The sequence below is a fragment of the Somniosus microcephalus genome, chromosome 15 (genome assembly GCF_052327205.1).
Source record: "Somniosus microcephalus isolate GS21.2 chromosome 15, FLI_Smic_1.0, whole genome shotgun sequence".
Taxonomy (NCBI): Eukaryota; Metazoa; Chordata; class Chondrichthyes; order Squaliformes; family Somniosidae; genus Somniosus; species Somniosus microcephalus.
Genome location: NC_141001.1, coordinates 45,459,119 through 45,486,347, shown reverse-complemented (window position 1 = coordinate 45,486,347; position 27,229 = coordinate 45,459,119). Strand labels below are relative to the sequence as shown.

At 43.0% G+C, this 27,229-nt stretch overlaps 1 protein-coding gene across 1 annotated transcript in view; it reads left to right on the top strand.

Moving 5' to 3' along the window:
* Positions 1 to 24,695, top strand: part of ddb1 (damage-specific DNA binding protein 1) — a 95,241-nt gene extending 70,546 nt beyond the window's left edge. The window contains exons 20-27 of the mRNA XM_086007727.1: positions 4,288 to 4,452; positions 5,050 to 5,144; positions 8,714 to 8,884; positions 11,352 to 11,461; positions 13,454 to 13,623; positions 18,484 to 18,586; positions 20,458 to 20,581; positions 22,246 to 24,695. Coding sequence (XP_085863853.1) covers positions 4,288 to 4,452; positions 5,050 to 5,144; positions 8,714 to 8,884; positions 11,352 to 11,461; positions 13,454 to 13,623; positions 18,484 to 18,586; positions 20,458 to 20,581; positions 22,246 to 22,329 — 1,022 coding nt within the window. The 3' untranslated portion in view covers positions 22,330 to 24,695. The remainder of the gene's footprint in view (positions 1 to 4,287; positions 4,453 to 5,049; positions 5,145 to 8,713; positions 8,885 to 11,351; positions 11,462 to 13,453; positions 13,624 to 18,483; positions 18,587 to 20,457; positions 20,582 to 22,245) is intronic.
* The last annotated feature ends 2,534 nt before the right edge of the window (positions 24,696 to 27,229 follow it).

Genomic DNA, 27,229 nt, shown 5'->3' with positions numbered 1-27,229 from the left:
GACCTACATTGGCTCCCGGTTAAACAACACCTCGATTTCAAAATTCTCATCCTTGTTTTCAAATCCCTCCATGGCCTTACCCCTCCTACCTCTCTAATCTCCTTCAACCCCACAACGCCGCCCCCCCCCCCCCCCCCCCGAGATATCTGCGCTCCTCTAATTCTGCCCTCTTGAGCATCCCTGATTATAATCTCTCAACCATTGGTGGCCGTGCCTTCTGTTGCCTGGGCCGTAAGCTCTGGAATTCCCTGCCTAAACCTCTCTGCCTCTTTCCTCCTTTCCGACGCTCCTTAAAACCTACCTCTGTGACCAAGCTTTTGGTCATTGGCGCTAATTCCTCCTTATGTGGCTCGGTGTCACATTTTTTTGTCTTTTCATACTCCTGTGAAGTGCCTTGGGATGTTTTACTATGTTGAAGGTGCTATGTAAATACTTGTTGTTGTTGTCTCTCTACCGGACTTCACCCACAAGAGTTCCTCGCTGGAATTTTTTTGTTGTTGCTGTTCTTGTTTTGTAAGTTTTTTGTCTACAGGCTCTGTCGTGAAACCCTGTAATATTGATTTCAGGGAGTTAGTGTTTAGCAGGCATTCTGGAGTGGCATCAGAAGAATACCTTTGTGTTCCGTCTACTGAACGTAGGATTTTTTTTAACCTACCCTCCAGTTCTTCATCCAGTTTTCTCCCCTAATGTCTGGAAGGGTGTGATTAGCCCCATTTTTTAAATTCTCATTTTGGCCAGCCCTCAGGAAGCACAGTAAAGAATCACTTCTTTCTTGCAGGAAGGCAGAGAATATCAGGAAAGCGCACTGTACACTGTCATTGATAGAGCAATAGATAGAAACTTACCTGCCTGTCTTCTAACCAAGAATGGTGTATGGATCAGGAGGGTCAAAGGGGAAGAGAAAATAAAATACAAGGGTGTGACGAGATCAAACTCATTTGCTGGTAATTTTTTTATGTAGAGTGAATTTTCTCATTCACCTTGTGCAATTATCTGTTCAAGTTAATTTGAGATACCGTTGGAATTTTCACAGAAATCACAGAAACCCCACAGTGCAGATAGAGGCCATTTCGGCCCATCGAGCCTGCACCGACACATATCCCACCCGATCCCCGTAACCCCTACACCAACACATATCCCACCCTATCCCCGTAACCCCACGAATTTAATCCCCCTAACACTAAGGGTCAATTTATCATAGCCAATCAACCTAACCCGCACATCTTTGGACTGTGGGAGGAAACCGGAGCACCCGGAGGAAACCCACGCAAACACGGAGAGAATGTGCAAACTCCACACACAGTCACCCGAGGCCGGATTCGAACCCGGGTCCCTGGCGCTGTGAGGCAACAGTGCTAACCACTATGCCATTTTATACAGTCCCTTCCATCTATTCACCTATCTGACCGTAATGTACATACACTGGTTGGATAGTCCACTGTCGAAGCAATGTTCTACTCCAGTAGTCTATTTTGGGGGCTGAGGACAGAATAAAATGAGAATTATGTGTACTTTTTTGCCCTCTTCTTCTGAATGTGCTGAATCTTGCAGGAATTGGTTCCAGGGATGTTGGCCAAGCTCTGGTCCCTCACCTATGTGGCCTCAACATTGACTCCGGACCCCATGAAAACTCATGGCATCAGGTCAAACATGGGCATGGAAATCCCCTGCTGATTGCCACCTAACGCCCTCCCTCAGCTGATGAATCAGTACTCTTCCATGTTGAATACCATTTGGAAGAAGCACTGAGGGTAGCAAGGGCACAGAACATACTCTGGGTGGGGGACTTCAATATCCATCACCAGGAGTGGCTTGGTAGAACCACGACTGACCAAGCTGGCTGAGTCCTGAAGGACATAGCTGCCAGACTGGGCCTGCGACAGGTGGTGAGAACCAACACGAGGGAACAACCTACTTGACCTTTTCCTCGCCAACCTACCTGTAGCAGATGCATCTGTCTGACAGTATTGGTAGGAGTGACTACCACACAGTTCTTGTGAAGAGGAAGTCCCATCTTCGCACTGAGGACACCCTCCATCATTTTGTGTGGCACTACCACTGTGCTAAATGGGATAGATTCAGAACAGATCTAGCAGCTCAAAACTGGGCATTCATGAGGCACTGTGGACTATCAGCAGCAGCAGAATTGTAACCACAATCTGTAACCTCATGGTCCAGCATATCCCTCCCTCTACCATTACCATCAAGCCAGGGGACCAGCTCTAGTTCAATGAGGAGTGTAGAAGAGCATGCCAGGAGCAGCACCAAACTTACTAAAAATGAGGTGTTAACCTGGTGAAGCTACAACACAGGACTACATGCATGCAAAACAGCAGAAGCAGCATGCTTTTGACAGAGCTAAGCGATTCCACAACCAATGGATCAGATCAAAGCTTTGCAGTCTTGCCACATCCAGTCGTGAATGGTGGTGAACAATTAAACAACTAACAGGAGGAGGGGGCTCCATGAACATCCCCATCTTCAATTATGGCGGAGCACAGCATGTGAGTACAAAAGACAAAGCTGAAGCGTTTGCAACCATCTTCAGCCAGAAGGGCTGAGCTGATGATCTATCTCGACCTCCTTCTGAGGTACTCACTATCACAGATGGCAGTCTTCAGCCAATTCAATTCACTCCAGTTGATATCAAGAAATGGCTGAGCGCACTGGATACAACAAAGGCTATGGGCCCCGACAACACCCCGGCTGTCGTGCTGAAGACTTGTGCTCCAGAACTAGCTGCGCCTCTAGCCAAGTTGTTCCAACACTGCCATGTACCCGACAAAGTGGAAAATTACACTGTCCTGTCCATAAAAAGCAGGACAAATCCAATCCGGCCAACTACCGCCCCATCAGCCTACTCTCAATCATCAGTGCTGGAAGTTGGAAATATATCGTCGTTCCTTCATCGCCACTGGTTCAAAATCCTGGAACTCCCTCCCGAACAGCACTGTGGGAGTACCTTCACCACATGGACTGCAGTGGCTCAAGAAGGCGGCTCACCACCATCTTCTCAAGGGCAATTAGGGATGGGCAATAAATGTTGGCCTTGCCAACGACGCCCAGATCCCATGAACGAATAAAAAAAAATATATATTTTTAATGAACAAGTCCATGCCCACATGCAGCAAGAGCTGAACAGCATTCAGGCTTGAGCTGATAAATGGCAAGTAACATTCACACCACACAAGTGCCAGGCAATGACCATCTCCAACAAGAGAGTCTAGCCACCTCCCCTTGACATTCAACGGGATTACCATTGCCAAATCCCCCACCATCAACATCCTGGGGGGGGTCACCATTGACCATAAACTTAATTGGACCAACCACATAAATACTGTGGCTACAAGAGCAGGTCAGAGGCTGGATATTCTGCGGTGAGTGTCTCACCGCCTGACTCCTCAAAGGCTTTCCACCATCTACAAGGCATAAGTCAGGAGTGTGATGGAATACTCTCCACTTGCCTGGATGAGTGCAGCTCCAACAACACTCAAGAAGTTCGACACCATCCGGGACAAAGCAGCCCGCTTGATTGGCACCCCATCCACCACCTTAAATATTCACTCCCTCCACCACCAGCGCAGCGTGGCTGCAGTGTGTACCATCTACAAGATGCACTGCAGCAACTCGCCAAGGCTTCTTCGGCAGCACCTCCCAAACCCGCGACCTCTACCACCTAGAAAGACAAGGCAGCAGGTGCATGGGAAGACCACCACTTGCAAGTTCCCTCTGCTCTCCCCGCCCTCCATCCTAACTTGGAAATATATCGCTGTTCCTTCACCGCTGGGTCAAAATCCTGGAACTCCTTCCCTAACGGCACTGTGGGAGTACCTTCACCTCCCGGACTGCAGCGGTTCAAAAAGGTTGCTTACCACCACCTTCTCGAGGGCAGTTGGGGATGGGCAATAAATGCTGGCCTTGCCGGCGACTTCCACATCCCATGAAGGAATAAAAAAAATGTTGGAAGCTAAACAGTTAGCATTGATGGGCTGTATGACCATGAGGATTAGCACAGCAGACCCTGATTCTGTCTTCACTCAACTACATTTACACTTTCCAGCAGAAATCCGTGGAATAGCGATCAAGAGCATGAGTGCTGACTGATTTTTGTTTTCTGTCTCCAGTGGCAGTAATGCCCATTGTAGCACCATGACTCCTGCCCTTGTTGCGATCAAACACCTTTATGGATCTCTGTTGGTGTTTTATTCTGTGTAGACTTGTTCTTTAACCAGGTTGTGTGTTCAGATGCCCTATGATTTTAACAATGGCTTTGTCTTTTGTTTTCAGTTCTTCATGCTCACCAGTTCCTTCAGAATGAGTATGCACTAAGTATTGTGTCCTGCAAGTTGGGCAAAGATCCCAATACTTACTTTATTGTAGGCACAGCAATGGTTTATCCTGAAGAAGCAGAACCAAAACAGGGACGAATTATTGTGTTCCAGTACTCTGACGGTAGGTCAAGTGTTCAGCTTGTCAACTAATTTCTGTCTAGTCCAGTTACTGATCCCTTTTGGTTTGGTTTTCCTCCAGTCCCCAAACCCAATCCCGCCCACAAGTGCAGATGGTGGTGTTGATCTGTTACTCTGAGAGGTAATGGTACTGTTACGAACCCACAGAGTTCCTCCTGTACAATTACCGAGGGTTACTGAACCATCAAATTTCATCTGTACTATGGCTGTGACGCACGGACCCATCGAGTTCCCTGACTTGTAGAGTTATTTCTATCTTATCGATGAAGTAATGACCCAATCTTTCAACTATGCAGATTTAGGAATAAATCCAGAACTCATCTGGAACTGCATCTTTGTTGTTCCCTATTCCAGACGTAGTAGATTTTATATCGATATTGCCTTTTCTCTTGCTCCCTTCTCTCTCCTGCAGTATAGTTGGAGCAGACCTGGTGCCAGTAGTCAGAAGTGCAGATACAGTTATAGGATTCAGACCACTCGATGCTCTGTTCCTCTAGGCTACCCACACCCTTCTCAATTGATTCTGTTTTTAAAACACCAGAAATTATATTATTTTAACGAACATTGTTTCATTCAACAGGTAAACTTCAGACAGTAGCAGAAAAAGAAGTAAAAGGTGCCGTATATTCCATGGTAGAGTTCAATGGCAAGTTGCTGGCAAGCATCAATAGCACGGTACATAAGTCGATAAGACTCTCATAACCTTTCTTTGCTGGGGTGGCAGGGAGTCTGCCTGTTTAGAATGGTCTTTTTGTGAGCATAAATTGTTCTGTGGTGTGGCTATTGTAGTGTTTCTATGTGAAAATTGGGGTAAGAGTGAAAGTTTTTTTTCCCTATTTATGTTAGAAATGTACATGCTTTGCTCTTCCCCTTCTAATGGGTCTCCTATTGCTGCACATAATCCCTCACAAAGCTTTCTGTTGACACTAGAGGGTGTGCAACTGTGCTTTGGGTTACCGTGTGCGTATTTTTACATTTTTTTGTTTCCTGGGGTGGAGAAAAGAAGAATTAAAGCCTTAGTTCCACTTGGTTTCAGAATGCGAGCTATGCAGTCAAAACCAGTTCCGCCACTCCATGGGGTTTTGTCTCCAGTTAAATTTCACAATACGAGAATGCAATTACTAACTTAACCAATTAAATCTAGGCCTGTAACTATTCAAAATTAATTAAATAAAATTTATATGCTTTTTCTGTGATGGTACCTTAAAAAGCACATACTTGCAGATATATAGATTGAGAATTACGCAGTTCAGTACACTTGAGTGATATAAATAAGTAATACTGTACTTGCATTTATATCACATTGAAACATCTTGACTCACTTCACAATGAAGCACTTTTGGAGTACTCCTGTGGAGGGTAAACACCAACATGGACTGATTGGTACGAATTGCCTGTTTCTGTGTTGTAATTCTAGGAGTGCAGTGACTAGGGAAACATCTTAGAAAATAGCAATGACATGAACGACCAATTATTGCAATTGGCCGGGTGGGAAATATTGAGCAGGACCCTGGCAGAATTCCCTGCTCCTCTTCAAGTAGTGCCATGGGATCTTTAAATTCTACCTGAATAACTGAAATGATTGGATAGGAGCTTAGTTTAATGGCAATACCAATGTAATTAGAAACTTCAATGCTGTTGCCAAGTTTTGTGTGTGTGTGTGTTACATAGAAACATAGAAGATAGAAGCAGGAGTAGGCCATTCGGCCCCTCGAGCCTGTTCCGCCATTTAATGAGATCATGGCTGATCATCCAAATTCAGTACCCTGTCCCTGCTTTATCCCCATATCCCTTTAGCCTTGAGAAATATATCTAACTCCTTCTTGAATATATTTAATGAATTGGCCTCAACTGCCTTCTGTGGTAGAGAATTCCACAGGTTCACCACTCTCTGGGTGAAGAAATTCCTCCTTATCTCAGTCCTAAATGGCTGACCTCTGGTTCTGGACTCCCCTGCCATCGGGAACATCCTTCCTGCATCTAATCTGTCTAGTCCTGTTAGAATTTCATAAGTTTCAATGAGATCCCCTCTCATTCTTCTAAACTCTAGCGAATACAAGCCCAATCGACCCAATCTCTCTCCATACGTCATTCCTGCCATCCCAGGTATCAGTCTAGTGAATCTTCGCTGCACTCCCTCCATGGCAAGAACATCCTTCCTCAGATAAGGCGACCAAAACTGCACACAATACTCAAGGTGTGGTCTCACCAAGGCCCAGTACAACTGCAGCAAGACATCCTTGCTCCTGTACTCGAATCCTCTCACTATGAAGGCCAACATACCATTTGCCTTCTCAACCGCCTGCTGCACCTGCATGCTTCCCTTCAGTGGCTGGTGCACAAGGACACCCAAGTCTCGTTGCACTTCCCCTTTTCCCAATCTATTGCCATTCAGATAATCCTGTTTTTGCCACCAAAGTGGATAACCTCGCATTTATCCACATTATACTGCATCTGCCCAATTACCCAACGTGTCCAAATCATACTGGAGTTTCTCTGCATCCTCCTCACAGCACACACACCCACCCAGCTTTGTGTCGTCTGCAAACTTGGCCAATGGAATGTTGGCTTTTATTGCTAGGGGGTTGGAATATAAAAACAGGGAGGTATTGTGAAGGGGCTTGATCGGGTGGATGCGGTGAGGATGTTCCCAATGATGGGTGAAACTAGAATTAGGGGGCATAATCTTAAAATAAGGGGCTGCTCATTCAAAACTGAGATGAGGAGAAACTTCTTCACTCAGAGGGTGGTAGGTTTGTGGAATTTGCTGCCCCAGAAAGCTGTGGAAGCTACATCATTAAATAAATTTAAAACAGAAATAGATAGTTTCCTAGAAGTAAAGGGAATTAAGGGTTACGGGGAGCGGGCAGGAAATTGGACATGAGTCTAGGTTCGGAATGGTCATGGCCCTGTGGGCAGTGGAGTGGGCCCAGGGGCCGTGTAGCCTTGTTCTGCTCCTACTGTGTTCTAATTCTGTGTTAGATTTCAGGAGATGGTTTTATTCCTGTTCCTGGCTGGGGTGGAGATCGCCTTTACAGAAGGTAAGTACTGTAGAAAATATAGGGACAGAGTGATCTCCTGGAAGAATTTCGATCGCCTAGATGGGTCGGAGAGGAATTTCCCAGATTTTTTTCTCCCAAATTGGCCATTGGGTCTTTATCTGGTTTTTCGCCTCTCCCGGGAGATCACATGGGTTCGGGTGGATGCAGAGTGATAGAAGATTTGAGGTTAGGATCAGATCAGCCATGATCTTATTGAATGGTGGAGCAGGCTCGAGGGGCCGATTGGCCTACTCCTGCTCCTATTTCTTATGTTCTTATATTACATCTAGTTCCCTCGTCTAGATCATTTATTTATATATATATTGTGAATAACTGGGGTCCTAGCACCAACCCCTGCGGTACCCCACTAGTCACTGCCTGCCACTCGGAAAAAGACCCGTTTATTCCAACTCTTTGCTTCCTGTCTGCCAACCAGTTCTCTATCCAAGTCAGTACCTTACCCCCAATCCCATGTGCTTTAACTTTGCACGCTAATCTCTTAGGTGGGACCTTATCGAAAGCCTTCTGAAAGTCCAAATACACCACATCCACTGGTTCTCCCTTATCTATTCTACCAGTTACATCCTCAAAAAATTCCAGTAGATTAGTCAAGCATGATTTACCTTTTGTAAATCCATGTTGACTTTGTCCGATCCTGTCACTGTTTTCCAAGTGCTCTGCTATTACATCTTTTATAATGGACTCTAGCATTTTCCCCACTACCGATGTCAGGCTTACTGGTCTGTAATTATAGTGGGGTTACATTAGCTACCCTCCAATCCATGGGAACTGTTCCAGAGTCTATAGGTGTTATAGGTACTAATAGGTGAAAAAAAAAATTACACTTTCAACTAATGCGATTTTTCTCTTGCTCTTCATTCACCACCTCAAATTTCTCCCATCACCGTCAGTGACAGACCTGTAATCACAATTACTTCACCCTAGCATCATACAGCTCCAAAATGTTCACTCCAGACACAACCCAATTTTGGAAAGATGTAATCTATAATTGTACCACTGTGTGTTCTTCATAGAATGAAAATTCACACACCCATCATTACACTTCACTGAAATCCTAGTGGCAGCTTGCTTGTCTCATCACTTTAAGTTTATTTTTATCAGGTGGATGGGACCGGATGTCAGCATATTTACTCAGTATTCTACACTAGATATGACGAAGTAATAGTGTGATTTTCACTCTAGGTGCGATTATATGAATGGACTGCTGAAAAAGAGCTACGCACAGAGTGTAACCACTATAATAATATCATGGCACTCTACCTGAAAACAAAGGGAGACTTCATCCTGGTGGGAGACTTGATGCGCTCAGTGCTGCTTCTTGCATATAAACCAATGGAAGGGAATTTTGAAGAGGTACAGTGCGACTTGAGTTTACATTACATTTTACTTTGCTTTTTCCAGTTTCCTGCTGCTCTGAAAGAATGAACTGATGTTGGTCCATCATGTGCAGGCCTAGAAATGAGTGTTAGATGTTCATCCATGGAGGACGTCACAACAGAATTTGGTCCTATCCTTACCTAAAATTTACATGCACACTTTTGAGTAGGGGATCACTGATGAGGAGTGGGAACCTTGGTTCATTTATTTTTCCCCACTTTCCCTAACCTGGGGGTGCTGAGACCAGTTTTGACACCCCCAACTGTTGCCTTGATCTAGATCAGCTAACTGGGCTCCTAGCAGGAGTCAAACCTGGGACCTGCTGATATGTATGGCTCAGTGTAATGTTGGCCACTAACTGAGATGTGTTTTTTAAACTTTTGCTTCAGAGATCCCAGTCACCTCCGATCTGGTCTACTTATCTCAAACTGAAACTGCTTGTACTGCAAAAGGTTCTGCTCACACACACACTCACACACTACCGGAAATTGTCCGCACAATGTATCTTGAATGTGTTCTTTGATGCTGCTTTTCAGGCAGCAGGGTGGGAGGGATCACAACTTTGATAGTATGTCATTAAGGACTCTCTTCATTCCTATCTTCTCTCTGTCCCATGATAGCCAGTCAAGAAAGCACCAGAGTTAAAAAGATTTGGGGATTGCGTAGCATAGCACATTGATTTATGGATAGACAGTACCTTTACTAAAACTTATTTAGCATATTGGTACAAAAGCAAAATACTGCGGATGCTGGAAATCTGAAATAAAAACAGATAACGCTGGAAATACTGAGCAGGTCAGGCGGCATCTATGGAGAGAGAAACCGAGTTAATGTTTCGAAAGTTCATCAACCTGAAACGTTAACTCTGTTTCTCTCTCCACACATGCTGCCTGACCTGCTGAGTATTTCCAGCATTTTCTGTTTTTATTTCCAATACAACTGGTGATGCTCTTAATTCATCATCTGATGTTTTTCCCTCTACTTATTACTCCCAGTAACAGACCTGTAACCACCATTGATTCACCTTGGTGTTATACAGTTCAAAATGCTCTCTCCAGTCACAGCCCATGTTTGGAAGGACAGAACGTTTAATTGCACAGCTGCATTTTTTTTCAGAGTTTAGTAGGGTATATAGTGGAAAGTTATTCATGCTTACATTGTGTTAACTATCCACAAGAATAATTGTAGATAATGGGAGACCCATGGAATTTCAGGTCGCAAGTGTTTTGTTTGTTTCAGGACATGGTCTTCCTGCCAGCAAGACCAGCGCTGCTACAACAGCTGATTAATTAGCTGCTCTGTTGGCTCACAGCTTCCCTCCCAGATGTGGATCAGATTGTAAAGAGCTGGGCAAAAGTGCTGCTCTTCCCCTCCCCCTCTCTCTCTTCCCCCCACCTCCATGACAGTCAATTTATGCTTCAGGCAGACTCTGGATTGATTTTAAAGTGGACATAATTGCTGGAGGTGAGTGCAGACTGCCTATAATATGCACTCCTATAGCCAAGGACTAGTTGGCTAGCTTTTTCAAATTTATGCCAGATCTGTCTGCTGGAGTTGTGAGCCCGCAAGGTCAGATGTTGCAGCGCCAGCTGATTGCGCTTGTAGAATTATGGATGTGAGTGTTGCGGAGCAGGGTAACAAAAGGCAGAGTAATTAGCATATGAACATTTTGAGTACACTTGCTTTTCTGCCAGATTCAAATGTCTGCTGTAGGTGGGTCCCGTCCATTATGGTGGATTGTTTGAAATTTCACGCCCACAATTACACTTCACTAACATCTATGACTGACTGAACCTCCATGATCATGATGCTTTGGCTGAGATCAGGCAAACACTTTGTGTCTGCGTAGAAGTATGTGGTTCATATCCCTCCTTCTCCACACTCCCCAGCTGTACAACAAAATGTTGCTCTTAAAAGCAGAGAAATGTGAAGCAAGCACTTAAGCCACTCCTGGGCCAGAGTTGCACTGAAATCGTGGGTATTGGACTGGTATTTGGTTAGAGGGTTGTTTTGAGTCCTGTCACTTTTCAACCAAAATAATTCTCCCTAACCTGCCTTCACCTTTGCAAAAGAAAGAACTATTTATAGCACCTTTCATGTCCTCAAGGTATTCCAACACACTTCAGCTAATTTGAAATACTTTTGAAGTGTAGTCACTTTTATTTTGTGGGCAAATGTGACAGCCAATTTGTGCACAGGAAAGTCCAACAAATGGCACTGAGGTAAATGACCAGTTAATGTCTTATTTGGTGATGGTGGTTTAGAGATAAATGTTGTCCAGGAGATTGGAAGAATTGCTGTCAGTTGGGTTCAAGTGGACAGTGCCTCGGTTTAACGTCTCATCGATGGTACTAGAAACACAAGTATCTGTCTAATATTTGTATTGGTATATTAATGAAAGAGAGACTTTAAAATTGATTTTGTTGCTTTATTTTTACACAAGATTGCCCGAGACTTCAACCCTAATTGGATGAGTGCTGTCGAGATACTAGATGACGATAATTTTCTGGGTGCGGAAAACTCCTTCAACTTATTTGTATGTCAGAAAGACAGGTGAGCAGGTTCTGTGAAATTCACTCCGCTCCTGTACATACTGTGTATGTATGTCCCCTTTAAACCTTTTAACCCATTGTATGGCAAGCATACTTTGGCATTGGACCCAGGGCCATCAGATGAAATATAAAAGAATGCTCTTGTAGGGTGAATACCCAGCTAGTTTTGAACCAGACAGACCAGTTTTGGGGTGTCAATGTTAGGCAACTTTGAGAATTGAAAGTCAAATCTAAAAATGCAGTTTCTGTTGTTTAATTTAGAAAATGGTTGTACAGATTTGTTTTACATTCAGGATGTAGGAGCTGACCACTTTGCAAATGTGCACAATGATATCTTACACCGACGCTTGAATTCTACCGATACTTCCTCGGAATTTTCAACTCTCTGGTCCTCACTCAACCTCGGACTTCTTATCACGTGCTACCCTGCCACTATTAGAACATAAGCACGGCCATTTCCGATCACTTCCTCACCTCCATCACCATTGATCTCTCTCTACCTGCCTCCAGCATCACTCTGATTCTGTTTCTAAGAAAAAAAAACCTCGGTTCTTGATCCAGCAGGTTAAATAGTTGTTTTGATAATCAGTAACAAGTAGAATCTACAAGCTCTGATATTTATCTTTGGAACCAGAAGACGAGCCACTGGGCTGTCAGTATATTTTGTTCATCAAACCCATAAGAATCATTTCCGTTCCTGAAAGAAGTTATTTATTCCATGTTTTAAGTATATTGGTCACATTTTTTTAATTTCATACATTTTATTCTGAATTACATGTTTTTGTTGGTTTTTTTTTGTTTTGCAATATATTTTTGTATTTTCACCCTCTTACCTGCTGTCAGTACATCTGCACAGGGCACGAAGATTTTATTTGAGAGATTATAGTTGCAAATTCACATTCTGTGGAAGGAACACATGCCCTGCCCCTCTCCCCCCACCCCCTGCCCCAGGCTGGCGCTAAACCTAAGGCTGGAGTTGCAGAAACTTGCTGTACTGCTTCATTTCAAGGTGAGCTTCCTCCATCGCATCCATTGGGCTACCAAGATCAATTGTTCCACTTCAAACATCGCTGTTTCCCACTTGCACCTTTTCTTCACAATGCTGATAAAACTCTAATATATGCTTGTATCATCTTGAGACTCAACTTCTCAAACATTTTCCCAGCCAACCTTCCCACCTTTACCTTCCTCAAATTACAGCTCCTTTAGAATCCCCTCGCCCCTGTCATTGCCAAGCTCCACTGGCTTCCCATACCCCAGTGAATTGGATTCCAAATGTCTCAATGACCTTTTCTATTGACCCTCTGTTCCTCCTACACGCCACCATCAGTGACCATGCCTTCTGCCACTATATCCCTGCCTTCAAGAAATTCCAACAATTTAATGCCTCTCTTCTAAAAACCTAAAAATAGTCATCGACCCTGCTTTAGGCACCTCCCTTAACCTTTCAGTTTTTGTCTCCTGCTGAGTGTTGAATATTTTCCTAACCGTGTAGTGTGTTCTGAGATAGAAACATAGGAACATGAGTAGGCCATTCAGCCCCTCGAGCCTGCTCCGCCGTTCAAATGAGATCATGGCTGATCTGTGACCTAACTCCATATACCCGCCTTTGGCCCATATCCCTTTAATACCTTTGGTTAACAGAAAGCTATCATTCGCCGATTTAAAATTAACAACTGATCTAGCATCAATTGCCGTTTGCGGAAGAGCTCCGAACTTCTACCGCCCTTTTTGTGTAGAAGTGTTTCCTAATTTCACTCATGAAAGGTCTGGCTCTATTTTATAGACTATGCCCCCTATTTCTAGAATCCCCAACCAGTGGAAATAGTTTCTCTCTATCTACCCTATATGTTACCCTGTCTTTCTCTGTGTGATGAGCACTTTAGAAATGCAAGTTGTATACTGGAGCTGCAGTGAGCTCTACCACATCTCTGCCCATAAAATGAAAGGTGTTTGAATTGTACTTGCAGCAATAGTTTGTTTCTGTTTTCAGTGCGGCTACTACAGATGAGGAAAGGCAGCACCTCCAAGAAGTGGGGCTGTTCCACCTCGGCGAGTTTGTCAATGTGTTCTGTCATGGATCTCTGGTAATGCAGAATCTTGGCGAGACCTCCACACCTACACTGGGTTCGGTGCTGTTTGGCACAGTCAACGGCATGATTGGTGAGTTTGTACAGGAAGATTGAAGGTCAGCTGAGCCGCACAAAAGCGGCCGTAGACTCTTTTCCTGCAACAGCAACAGCTTGTGTTTATATAGCGTCTTTAACACAGTGAAACGTTCCAAGGCGCTTCACAGGAACATTATCAAACAAAATTTGACACCAAGCTACAAAAAGGGATATTAGGACAGATGACCAAAAGAGGTAGGTCTTGAGCGTCTTAAAGAGGAGACAGAGAGGTAGTGAGGCGGAGAGGTTTAGGGAGGGAATTCCAGAGTTTATGGCCAAGGCCATACAAAAATGCAAAAAATAGCACCGATGCTGGCAAATGGGAAAGATACAAAGAACAGCAAAGAGTTACAAAACAGATAGTAAGAGCTATGAAAAGAAACTTGCAAGAGATATCAATCAATACAAAGAATTTTTACAATTACATTAGGAAAAAGAGGGTAGTCAGGAGCAATGTTGGCTCCTTAAAAACTGAAAACGGTGATAGTGTCAATGATAAGGAAATGGCGGACATGTTGAATAATTACTTTGCGTCAGTATTTACAGTAGATGCTAGCATGCTGCAAATCCCAAGGAAACTTAACATTGAATCGGTGACAGGAACTCAATAAAATTAATGTAAGTAAAATAACAGTAATGAAGAAAATAATGGCACTAAAGAGTGACAAATACCCAGGATCAGATGGTTTCCATCCCAGGGTTTTAACAGAAGTAGGTGAGCACATTGCAGATACCCTAACTATAATCTTCCAAAGTTCTCGATTCAGGAACTGTTCCTTTAGATTGGAAGATTGCGCATGTCACTCTGCTGTTTAAGAATGGCGAGAGAGGGAAACCAGGGAATTATAGACCAGTTAGTCTAACATCTGTTGTCGGGAAATTGCTAGAGTCTATAATTAAGGATAGGTTGACTGAATACCTCACAAATTTTCAGTTGATCAGAGAGAGCCAGCATGGATTTGTGAAAGGTAGGTCTTGCCTGACGAACCCGATTGAATTTTTTGAGGAGGTGACTAAAGTAGTGGACAGGGGGATGTCTATGGATATTATTTATATGGACTTCCAGAAGGCATTTGATAAAGTCCCACATAAGAGCCTGTTAAGGTAGAAGCCCATGGAATTGAGGGCAAATTATTGACCTGGTTAGGAAATTGACTGAGAACGGTAGGAAACAGAGAGTAGGGATAATGGGCAGCTACTCTAATTGGCAGGATGTGACTAGTGGTGTCCCGCAGGGATCTGTGTTGGGGCCTCAACTATTCACTATTTATTAACGACTTAGGTTGATGGCATAGAAAGTTATATATCCAGATTTGCCGATGACACAAAGATAGGCGGCATTGGAGGCAGTGTAGATGAAAGCATAAAATTACAAAGGGGTATTAATAGATTAAATGAATGGACAAAACTGGCAAATGGATTTCAATGTAGGCAAATGTGAGGTCATCCACTTTGGACTTAAAAAGGATAGAACAGGGTACTTTCTAAATGGTGAAAAGCTTAAAAACAGTGGAGGTTCAAAGAGACTTGGGGATCCAGGTACATAGATCATTAAAATGACATGAACAGGTACAGAAAATAATTTTTAAAAGGCTAATGGAACATTGGCTTTTCTATCTAGAGGTCTAGAATACAAGGGGGTAGAAGTTATGCTGCAGTTATACAAAACCCTGGTTAAAACACACCTGGAGTACTATGACCAGTTCTGGGCACCACACCTTAGGAAAGATATATTGGCCTTGGAGGGAGTGCAATGTAGGTTTACCAGAATGATACCCGGACTTCAAGGGTTAAGTTACGAGGAGAGATTACACAAATTAGGGTAATATTCCCTAGAATTTAGACGGTTAAGGGGCGATCTGATCAAAGTTTTCAAGATATTAAGGGGAACAGATAAGGTAGAGAGAGAGAGAAACTATTTCTGCTGGTTGGGGATTCTAGGACTAGGAGGCATAGTCTAAAAATTAGAGCCAGACCCCTCGGGAGTGAAATTAGGAAACACTTTTACACACAGGGTGATCGACGTTTGGAAAACTCTTCCGCAAAAGGCAGTTGGTGCTAGATCAATTGTTAATTTTAAATTGGAGATTGGCTTTTGTTAACCAAAGGTATTAAGGGATATGGGCCAAAGGTGGGTATATGGAGTTAGGTTAGCCATGATCTCATTGAATAGCAGAACAGGCTTGAGGGGCTGAATGGCCTACTCCTGTTCCTCTGTTCCAAGGCAGCTGAAAACACGGCCGCCAATGGTGGAGCAATTAAAATAGGGAATGTGCAAATGACCAGAATTGGAGGAGCACAGAAATCTCGGAGGGTTCTGGGCTGGAGGAGGTTACAGAGATAGGGAGGGGTGAGGCCATGGAGAGATTTGAAAACCAGAATGAGATTTTAAAATTCAGGCTTTGCTGGACCGGGAGCCATTGTAGGTCAGCGAGCACGGGTGATGGGTGAACGGAACTTGGTACGAGTTAGGATATGGGCAGCAGAGTTTTGGATGAGCTCAAGTTTATGGAGGATGGAAGCTAGGAGAGTGTTGGAATAGCCAAGTCTGGAGGTAACATTGGCATAGATGAGGGTTTCAGCAGCAGATGAGCTGAGGCAGGGTCGGAGTCGTGTGATGTTACGGAAATGGAAGTAGGCAGTCTTGGTGATGGCGCGGATAAGTGGTCGGAAGCTCCATCTCGGGGTCAAATACGACACCAAGGTTGCGAATGGTCTGGTTCAGCCTCAGACAGTTGCCAGGAGAGGGATGGAATTGTTGGTCAGGGAATGGAGTTTGTGGCGGGGACCGAAGATAATGGCTTCGGTCTTCCCAAAATTTAGTTAGATGAAATGTCTGCTCATCTAGTACTGGATGTCGGACAAGCAGTCTGACAATTTAGAGATGGTGGCGGGGCCGAGAGAGGTGGTGGTGAGGTAGAGCTGGGTGTTGTCTGCATACATGTCGAACCTGACGTGCTTTCGGATGATGTTGCCAAGGTGTAGCATATAGATGAGAAATAGGAGTGGTGGGGGGGTCCAAGGTTGGATCCTTGGGGGGACTCGAGGTAACGATGCAGGAGTGGGAGGAGAACTCTTTGCAGGTGATTCTCTGGCTACGACTAGATAGATAAAAATGGAACCAGGCGAGTGCAGTCCCACCCAGCTGGATGACAGATGAGAGGCACTGAAGGATGATGGTCAAAGGCTGCAGACCAGTCGAGAAGGACGTGGAGGAAGAGTTTACCATGGTCCCAGTTACATAGGATGTCTTTTGTGACTTTAAGATCCGTTTCAGTACTGTGGTGGGGTGGAAACCTGATGGGAGGGATTCAAATATGGAGTTCCGGGAAAGATGGGCATGGATTTGGGAGGCGACAGCACTCTGCAAGCTGCCCTGATGGGCCAGTAAGTAATTGCAACAATTTGACTACGAATAAACCATACAGACCAGAAAGTCAAAGTTTCCATCCCCAGTGTGTGCTGAGCAATGTTCCCCTGAATTTTTGTTTTGGGTGTGCGGTCCCTTTAACGGGCTGAGTGGCCCATTCAGAAATTTCGCACGCAAAATCGCCCATTGAGAATCCGGTAAGCAGCCTGCGTGGGACAGCCAGGCAGCTGCGCAGCTTAGCGGGAACGTTGGCGCTGAGTTAGCTTATCTCGTGCATTGTGGTGGTTAGAGCCAGCAACACAATCCAAATGCAGAATGATGGTCATTTGTAATTTTAATGGATTTTCTGGCTTGTTGCCTCTCCGCCATCAAGTTTTACCATTCAGGGGTCCACTTTACTCTCCAACAAAGCACTCTCTCTTTTCACGGACTTTGACCCCACTGTTTTTTCTTCCCATTTGGTTCACAGATCATCTTCTGCCACTGAATATCAGTACAATCTTGCCATAATTTAATCCTGAATGGTTAAGAATTGATGCAAAAGAAATGATAAATTGCTGATATCACTTGGTTTCCCTGGATCAGATCATTTGCATAGTCATTCACAGCTGTAAATGCAGATTTGGATATTTGTGCAGAAGTAACTAGCAGCAGGATTAGAAAGTTTCAATTTGGGTGAAATTTAAAGGAATGTTGACTGTTAAAGGGAAGTGGGAGAATAGGGACAAATATTTTACCTTTAGAAAGGTTCAAAAGGTATTTATACTTAGACAGCCCAAGGCAACCCAATATGGAGGCAAATTATGCATTCAGGGGGCTGAGTGGCTCAGCAGCCCACCCTTCGTAGCTGACAAAATGGACATAATACTGTCTGAAGTGGTTGTGGAAAAGGTTGTGCTCTTTAGAAATCCAGGGTACCCACCCTCTAGGAAAGCAGTGCAGCATGCCTGGAATAAGCCAACGGTAAGGGCTAAAGTGAACTTCACAGTTATTAACACTGCTATGCCCGTGCAGCAGTGTGGATGCAGATCAGATTCCAGCAGGCAGCATGAGACTGCCACTGCTTGTGAGGTGACGGAGCTAACCCACATAGAGTTTTTAGCTAAGTGAATCTCTGCTGCTGTTGGTGGGACGGCTAGTAGGCACAGTCCTTGTGTACTGAAAAATTAAGCTGCCTGACATTCTTCTCAGAAAAGCTTGGGTATGAGGGAATTTCCAATGGAAAACTCAATGTGCCACTATAAGAGCTGCAGGGGCAAAAAAAATTATCAAAACAATTAGCGCAAAGTCTCCTATAAGTGGGAGCAGACAAAACAAAATCAGAAAAGACTGAAGAATAATGCCTCTCAGTCTCAGCAGGGTCAATACTGCAATTTCATTGCTTTTTAGAAAAAACTCTTAATGTAAGCAGTCTTATTTTGCATGTTTGGTTACCTCATTTACTGTTTTACAGGTTTGGTTATCTCATTGACTCTTGTTTTACAGGTTTGGTTACCTCATTGTCTGAGAGTTGGTATAACTTCCTTTTGGAAGTCCAAAATCGACTGAATAAAGTTATCAAAAGCGTGGGCAAGATTGAGCATTCGTTATATCCTTTCCGTGAAGTCATCTCTTGACATGAGATTGATGGTTTTATTAAAGGGGAAAGAATGCATTCCCAGCTGTTACTAATTCCGCCCCGAATCTGGCGTTCAGCAGCTCTAGATTCACTTACAGGGCGATCTCAAATTATGGAACCTGTAGGATTTTTATCTGCTTCAGGATACACAGGACACTTCACTACTGATGTCGCCACCACAGCGGCCAAGCAGTAAAGAGACCTGACCGGGCACATCTGTTACAGGTAAAAATTTAACCTTGTTAAAGAAAGCTTTCAATCAAGACTTTGAGATCGGTATATTTTTCAGTACAGAGGAGGGGAGTAGTTTGAAAAAATGTATATGTATTTTCCCTGCTCCTTAAGTGTCTCTTAAAAGGCTGAGGGAAGTTATTGTACTGTCATTAAGTATGGATACAGCCCTAATCATCTGTATGGTCGAAGACAACTGTTAACTAGAAAGCCTTGTTTGAAAAGTCCATTGGCTACATATATAATTTGCAGTTCTTTGAATGTTTTTCTAAATACATTCTCTCTAAGGTCTTTCTGCTTTTCTTCAAACCTTTGTGGACAGAGTTGGAGTATAAATTCCAAAGTTTGCTCCACATACACTCGATGAGCATGAGGAATCACTTATTCAAATTTGTTACGGTGCTGTCAGGCTGTGAACACTTCATAAAACATTAGTTTCCTATGGAAAACAGATGAGCTGCTCTGTGATGTTCATGAAAACTAATGCCACCTGGGTTCTTGCACTTTCACTAATCTTTACTCTGAGTCTCTATGAAATTGTGCACCAGAGCCGTCGGGATTAAAGGATGTGTTTTTTATTATTCAGTCCTGGGGTGTGGGCATCGCTGGCAACACCCACATTAATTGCCCTCGAGAAGGTGGTGATGAGTCGCACCGCTGCAGTCCTTGTGGTGAAGGTACCCTCACATTGCTGTTAGGTAGGGAGTTCCAGGATTTTAACCCAGCGACAATGAAGGATCGGCGATATACTTCCAAGTCAGGATAGTGTGACTTGGAGGGGAACTTGCAGGTGATGGTCTTCCCGTGCGCCTGCTGCCCTTGTCCTTTTAGATGGTAGAGGTCGTGGGTTTGGGAGGTGCTGCCGAAGAAGCCGTGGCAAGTTGCTGCAGTGCATCTTGTAGATGGTACACACTGGAGCCACGGTACGCCGGTGGTGGAGGGAGTGAATGTTTAAGGTGGTGGTTGGGATGCCAATTAAGCGGGCTGCTTTGTCCTGAATGGTGTTGAACTTCTTGAGTGTTGTTGGAGCTGCACTCATCCAGGCAAGTGGAGAGTATTCCATCACACTCCTGACTTGTGCCTTGTAGATGGTGGAAAGGCTTTGGGGAGTCAGGAGGCGAGACACTTGCCGCAGAATACCCGGCCTCTGACCTGCTGTTGTAGTTACAGTATTTATGTGGCTGGCCCAGTTAAGTTTCTGGTCAATGGTGACCCCTAGGATGTTGATGGTGGGGGACTCGGCGATGGTAATACCGTTGAATGTCATGGGGAGGTGGTTAGACTCTCACTTGTTAGAGATAGTCATTGCCTGGCACTTGTGTGGTGTGAATGTTACTTGCCACTTATCAGCCCAAGTCTGAATGTCATCCAGATTTTGCTGCATTCGGGATTGGACTGCTTCATTATCTGAAGAGTTGTGAAGGGAGCTGAACACTGCAATCATCAGCGAACATCCCCACTTCTGACCTTTATGATGGAGCGAAGAGATAGGTGGGCATTGTTAGTTTTCCTGCTCCTGTATGTTCTGTGTGTAAAGCAGATCTAATGTGGCCTGTCTTTGCTGTTTTATGCTAACTGTTCAAAAGAATTCTTCCTTGACTTTTCTCTACCTGGAGATCATTTCACTCCGAGAGGAAGACTGAACCTGCTGCAGGATTCATAGATGGAGACCTTATTGAGAGCTTCTTGGATCTCAGCCGACCTAAAATGCAGGAAGTGGCTGCAGGCTTACAGGTAATGTGTAACTAATTAAACATGATATCTTTGCAGACAAGGTAAATTTTTAAAAGCTGTTTTAATACTCACATTCTTAATTGCTGGATTGGCCAAAGCATGTTGTCACTTCATCGTGTGCTTCAGATCCATCATAACAGCTCCATTCCACATGATAAACCAATCGCCAAATAGAAAAATTTTCACGAATCCAATCTTCAAAAGTACCTGCCTGTAATGAGAAATTCCTCACACATAGCCAGAGGAGACATCACTACTTCATTTCACTTTTTCCAGATATAACAAGATTATCCCACAGCATATTAACATGCAGGGAGATATACGGGATACATTGGGAGTGCCATTTCCACTTGGGTGATGGCACAAACACAACTGCAACATACAGCGGCAAGAGAAATTGTAATAATGGGACATGCTTGTTCTATACCAAGTTGTTGAGGGTAGCAGACTGATTCTGGCTGTCTCCAGAATGACCTGTTCATCTTCCATTTTCCCAGAATAGAGAAGGTGCTCATCCTTTGTTATTTATTGCTGATTTACAATGGAAATTGCCGATGTAAACTTGTTACGCTGTAATAACACCCTCCCTGACACTAGTAGTGCTGCAGTGTCTCCACTGGCAGGAGAGTGTAATTACAACATGACAAGTTTATATCAGCAGTTTGAATTATAAATGTGAATATAAGAATTTAGAATAAAAAAAGTTGACAGGAAGTGCACACAAATTTAAGATATTTAATGTATTAATATATAGAGTGTGTGGTCACTTGTGTGAATATTTTTCATCAACACATGGCACACTGACAGTTGCAATCGCTGTAGTCATAAGATCTGACCAAAGAAAGAAGATACATCACATCTATCAACAGATAAAGATGAAACCGTGTATTTTACAAGCAGTAATTTATGTCAGACAGCGATTTAAAATCTGTAATTCAATTTAATGGTTTAGACTACAATTATAAAATGATTAGACTTCGATCTTACAGCTTGTAATTTTTTCATGAACCCCAACGAGCAACACATCATGTATATTCCTCTGCAAGCCATCTGTGGAAATATCATGGTCTGAGGATAAACTCAAAATTAAGAGCATAAACCCTGGAAGAAGAAAAGTATATTTAGCTCATCAGGCTTGTTCTTTCAAACTTATCATGGACATTGCCTCACCCTTTTAATTTCCTGAGGGAAGGTACTGCATAGTTACTCCCTGACTCCCAAAGATAACGAGGCAAAACTCCAGAATATTCTCTGTCCTCTCATTTCCATTAATAACCCCTGGTCTCCTCCTTTCCACAGATGACACAACTGTCTTCAACAGTAGAGAAACCATTATGTCTGTGCATTATTTGGCTGTCTCATTCTGTACCTGTGTCCAACCAGCAATCTCATCCCCAGGCAAATATTTAGCTAACTCCTTTTTGAAGGAGTTTCAGTAACATGACATTGCTGCTTTTGCTGAGGATCTGTTCTGACCTGTTTAGAGTCTGTTGCTCATTAGGGGCTTGTGGGTTTGAGTTGTCAACTGGCAGGCAAGTCTTCTGCTCTGCAATTGCTGCTTCTTTCTCGGTTATTCTATAGTTGGGTGTTTTTACCACGGGTGAAGCTTGGATAGTTCATGAGATGTTGGGCATAAAGACTTACATGACTGCTTTTATTTTCAGATTGATGACGGAAGTGGGATGAAAAGAGAAGCAACCGTAGATGATCTGATAAAAATTGTCGAAGAGTTGACCAGAATACATTAGCTGAGCACTGGGGTTGTGCTGTGAGTTTATCAGTGATAATGCTGGTATTATCGGAGGGTTGCAGTGAATCCTTTGTAAACAATAAAAACAGCTATAGAGCATCCATGAAATGAACCAATAATGCCTGGGACATAAAGCCTCTTCACTCATAGCTGTGTTTCATCACTCTGTCCTGAGCTGCTGAGTTAGGACATCTTTGTTCATATGGAAGGGAACTCCAGGGAAGGCTGACCAAAATTACATTTCCCTTAGTGTCTGCCACTACACATGGCCAAAAATTAAATGTAAAATTACCGACAGAAGATGTTATTTTTTAATTTGCCAACCGTCATCCCATGTGATGCATTATTGTTTTTGGAGCAATGGAATAGGCAGAAACGCCAAGTAATGATGTGGGACTGTTGGACATCAAGTCAAAGGCCACTCAACTTTAGTCCTGAGCTAAGTGCTCAGTGCAAATACATTTATTTTAAGCATCTGCTATGCTCCCAGTGACTGTCCTTTTAAACTTAGTTCCTGCAGAGAGGCAGTAGGATCTTACAGTTTTATTTACAGACATTGACTTTTCACTGCTGGGACTTGGGTTTGAATCCAGTTCACATTGAAGATTCCTCTCTCTCTCTGAGTAAGTGTCCTACCAGAATTGAATTTGAGCTAGTCTGAAGCCAGTTCTTAGTGCTGTTTTTGTTGAACTGTGGTCAGTTTTATGCTGTGGATCCACAGTCCCCAAGCCAAGTTGACAAATGAGGTGGCTGGTGTGGGAAATGAAAAAATGCAATGCAGTAGGGGGTATTTTTCTGAAATTAAGGTTAAGGCACATTGTTGAGACAGTGCAGAAGCAGCTTTACTTTTAATTTAACTTGTGCTATATCTGACCAGAGTACCTGGTGTTGATGCTGGATGCTTAAAATGGAAAATAGTTCCATTCCTCAGCGTTAACCAACAACTTAATACGTAAAAAATGTAAATTAATTAAAAGTTATTTGCGCACATGCAGCACTATAGTTGGGGACTGCTGGACTCTGTGCCCAACACTCATGCATTGGCATGTCACTTTTTGCCACTATGAAAATGAGCATGGGTGACCTGGGACAGCTGTTGGAAAATTCAACAAAATACCTTCTGCATTTTCTTTTTGAGCACCCCCGGGGTTCTTAAGGAACTTCTATTGGTGATATTTCCATGTCCAAGCACCAGTGTCAAAGTATTTGTAAAGAACAGCAGTAAGTGATTATAACTGTCACTTTAGTATGTCTTAAAATGACAGCATAATTACAGGGCTCAAAATAACTAGCATAACATGGCAAAATTGCACTGTAGAATGGGCATACATTTCCCCCACTCCAGCTGCTGCACTTAGGTTTGGACCACTGATGGCGCTGTGCAACCTACAGTCAATGCCTGAAAGTGGCGATGGCCAATTAAACAAGATTTAAAATAATCCATTAGCTGTCTAATGGGTTGTAATTATGCATTGTAGTAATGCTAATGAGATATAATTTCTGCATTGCATTGATGCGAGTCAATGTTAAATGTTATTTTGAGTCCTGCCATTTTTTTTAGGGGGTGGAGAATAGGGGTTGGTTTAGCATGGTTTGATTTCATAACTCAAATTTACACAGTCTACCTTTTAAAGTCTATCCTACATATATGTCATTTATGGGAAAAAGAAAACAAAACTGAATGCTGAAATGAAAATAACAAAAATGCTGGAAATACACAGCATGTTTGTCAGCATCTGAGAGAATAAAAGTTAGTTAACGCATTGGGTGGGACTCTCCGTAAAACCCAGTTCTGGCGATTTGAGTTCTGATGATCCCCTTACCCAAGAAGCTGCATTTATGATTTAATTTATTTTTAAACACTAGAAAGCGGTTAAGCAGAAATCCACCCCCTCCCCACTCAACAAAAACACTGGCTTTAAAGTGGCAGCAATAACCATAGCATATTCTTGCATGTGGGCTGATATTTTGGTTTAAAAAAACTTGTTCATTAAAGTAGGAGATGATCTGATGGTTGCTCTTATTTGCAGCTGTTTCTAGAGCCTGTTTTGAACTCGGGGGCCCCATATCCCTTGAGCGGGAATCACTGAAGATGGTATGCGGACAGTGCATAGTACAGTATTGTGTACCTATTTCCTTTGGTTTATAGAAAGAGTCCCCTTCATATTACTTGGAAGAAAATGTTAATTCTTCCCATTGTGGCTGTTTAAAAAAAAAAAAAAAAATTAAAAAAAAATGGTGTCCTTTTTTGTAGGCTGAAAATAAAACTGCTTTATAAATAATGAACAAATGTGAACTGTGCTCGAACCTTTTAATGAATGTTTGTTATTTTCTTCAATAAATTTCAGTTTCAAAGTGTACAAAGTGTAATTTTAATCTGTGTCCATGGGGGACTTGATAGTTCTGTGGGGTTAGATACTGGGACCTGGGTTCAAACCTGACAACTGTGATGAAAGGTTCCTCCCTCTGGCAGTAAGGATCCTGTGTGCACTAGCAGTGACAGTCTTAATCCAGTTTCTAGTGGGCATGGACCTACATCACAAACTACTCTTAATAAATGGCACTATATTGATAAGTCAGAGAAGCCACGGGATGAGTGATTTGGGAAATGGAAAAACGTCACCGATGCAAGAGGAATACTTTGAGGTTGAGCTGAGGGAATTTTACTCTGCATCTAACCATTCCAAAACTGACCTGGGAGTGCTTGATGCTGACACTGGGTGCCCAGAATGGAAGTTGTTCCATGCCCCAAACCTCAACATCCCTCACCTTTTATAGGCTCAAAATTTATAAAAATAAATTTTGTTCATTATAAAATATGGTATGGTAGCTAAATCACTATAACCTACAGTTTTGTTGAATTAGTGTGCCATATCACAGAGTAGTATGCTGCATGTTTGGGAATGATTTTCCACAAGTTACTGATCTCAGGCGTGGGTGGGTGAGGGTGCTACTGAATGGGGATTTCTCCCCATGAGGAAGGAGTCTTAACAGGTTTGGCAGAAAGTTTTCAATCATGTCTATACCCCAGTGCCTGGCTGAAGTGCAGAAAGAAATTCAGTCTCACCAGGTGTGCTAAGGTAGGAAATCTCAGTTTCAATTGCGCAGAACATGACCCATACCTTAATACAAAAGCAAAATACTGCGGATGCTGGAAATCTGAAATAAAAACAGAAAATGCTGGAAATACTCAGCAGGTCAGGCAGCATCTATGGAGAGAGAAACAGAGTTAACGTTTCAGGTCGATGACCCTTCATCAGAACAGTTCTGACAAAGGGTCATTGACCTGAAACGTTAACTCTGTTTCTCTCTCCACAGATGCTGCCTGACCTGCTGTGTATTTCCAGCATTTTCTGTTTTTATGACCCATACCTTGCCTCCCCAATCTGTCAGTTCCTTGGAAACTTCCCATGGTTGCCCACTAGCGGGGAAGACATTGCTATCACTCCTTTGCTTACACTCTTTAAAAACTTCTGTCCCTGAGGTTAGCTTTCATTTATTGTAGCAGTATAATGCTAGTTACTGTCATACCGACTGATCAGAGGCTAATACATGGCAACAGTGGGAAAGCCCTTTTGCCAATGATGGTTTGTCTCATCTACACTTCGTGCAGATGAAGACTAGCTATTACATTTTCCTCCACTAACCACAATTGGCAAATACTCTCCAGCTCCATTGCTAATTTTCTAAGTATCGTTACGAGCTTTATGTAAGTTTTTACACTTCAATTTGTGTGCTTCAGGCACTCTCATAAACTGAGATGTATGTTTTGCAGTATCACAGTCCATATTAAGGGGTGATGTAATTGAGGTGTTTAAGATGATTAAAGGATTTGATAGAATAGCTGGAGAGAAACTCTGCTGGTGGGTGGAGTCCAGAACAAGGGGGCATAACCTTAAAATTAGAGCTCGGCTTATCAGGAAGCACTTCTTCACAAAGGGTAGTGAAAATCTAGAACTCTCTCCCCAGAAGCTGTTGAAGCTAGGTCAACTGGAAATTTCAAAACTGACATTGATTGTTCAAGTGTACATCGGTGCAGTTTCCCCTTTTCCACCAACTCATGCTTATGCAATCTTTCCTTCTTGAGCTTACAGCATTCTTTAACTTCCTGTGCAGACACTCATTTTCTTCATGATTGCATTGGGTTTTGTTCCTCCTTCAATCTACGGCGCATCTTTGAAGACTCCAGTTGAAGCACTTTTAATGGGCAAGCACATGCTTTGTCCTTTCCTCCATAGACAAATGCGCATATTCCAGCTTGTGATCCACATTTTCCACACCCTTAGTACCCATTTTTTATGTACTGCTGTTTGCTTATGGTAGGTTACTCGGACTTAAAATCATAGGACCTCCAGCCTCCAATGGCCCACCCAGCCTTTTATCCCATCATCAATATTTTTATAACTAATAAAAGTGTTCAAAGAAAAATATTTTTAAAATATTATTTTGTAATGCCCCTATTATTTTTCTCCTGGATTGCTTATGGCAGTGTCCTGGATGTTAATTCCTAGAGACTCCAGGGCAATTTCTAAATTAATCAAAAATCCCTTCTAGGCCAAATAGGTTAAAAAAAAAAGCCTCAAACATGGCAACAATTAAAAATTCAATTTGAGGGATGAAAACTGGAGATGACTTCACGTAATTTTCAATTTTAGCAACAGATTGATCGTCGTCATCTTTCAGATGAGACGTTAAACCGAGGCCCTGTCTGCCCCCTCAGGTGGACGTAAAAGATGCAATGGCATTATTTTGAAGAGGAACAGGGAAGTTATTCCAGTGTCCTGGCAGATATCCCATAACCAGCATTACTAAAACATTTTATCTGGTCGTTTATCACATTGCTGTTTGTGGGATCTTGCTGGGTGCAAATTGGCTGCTGTGTGTCCTACATTACAACA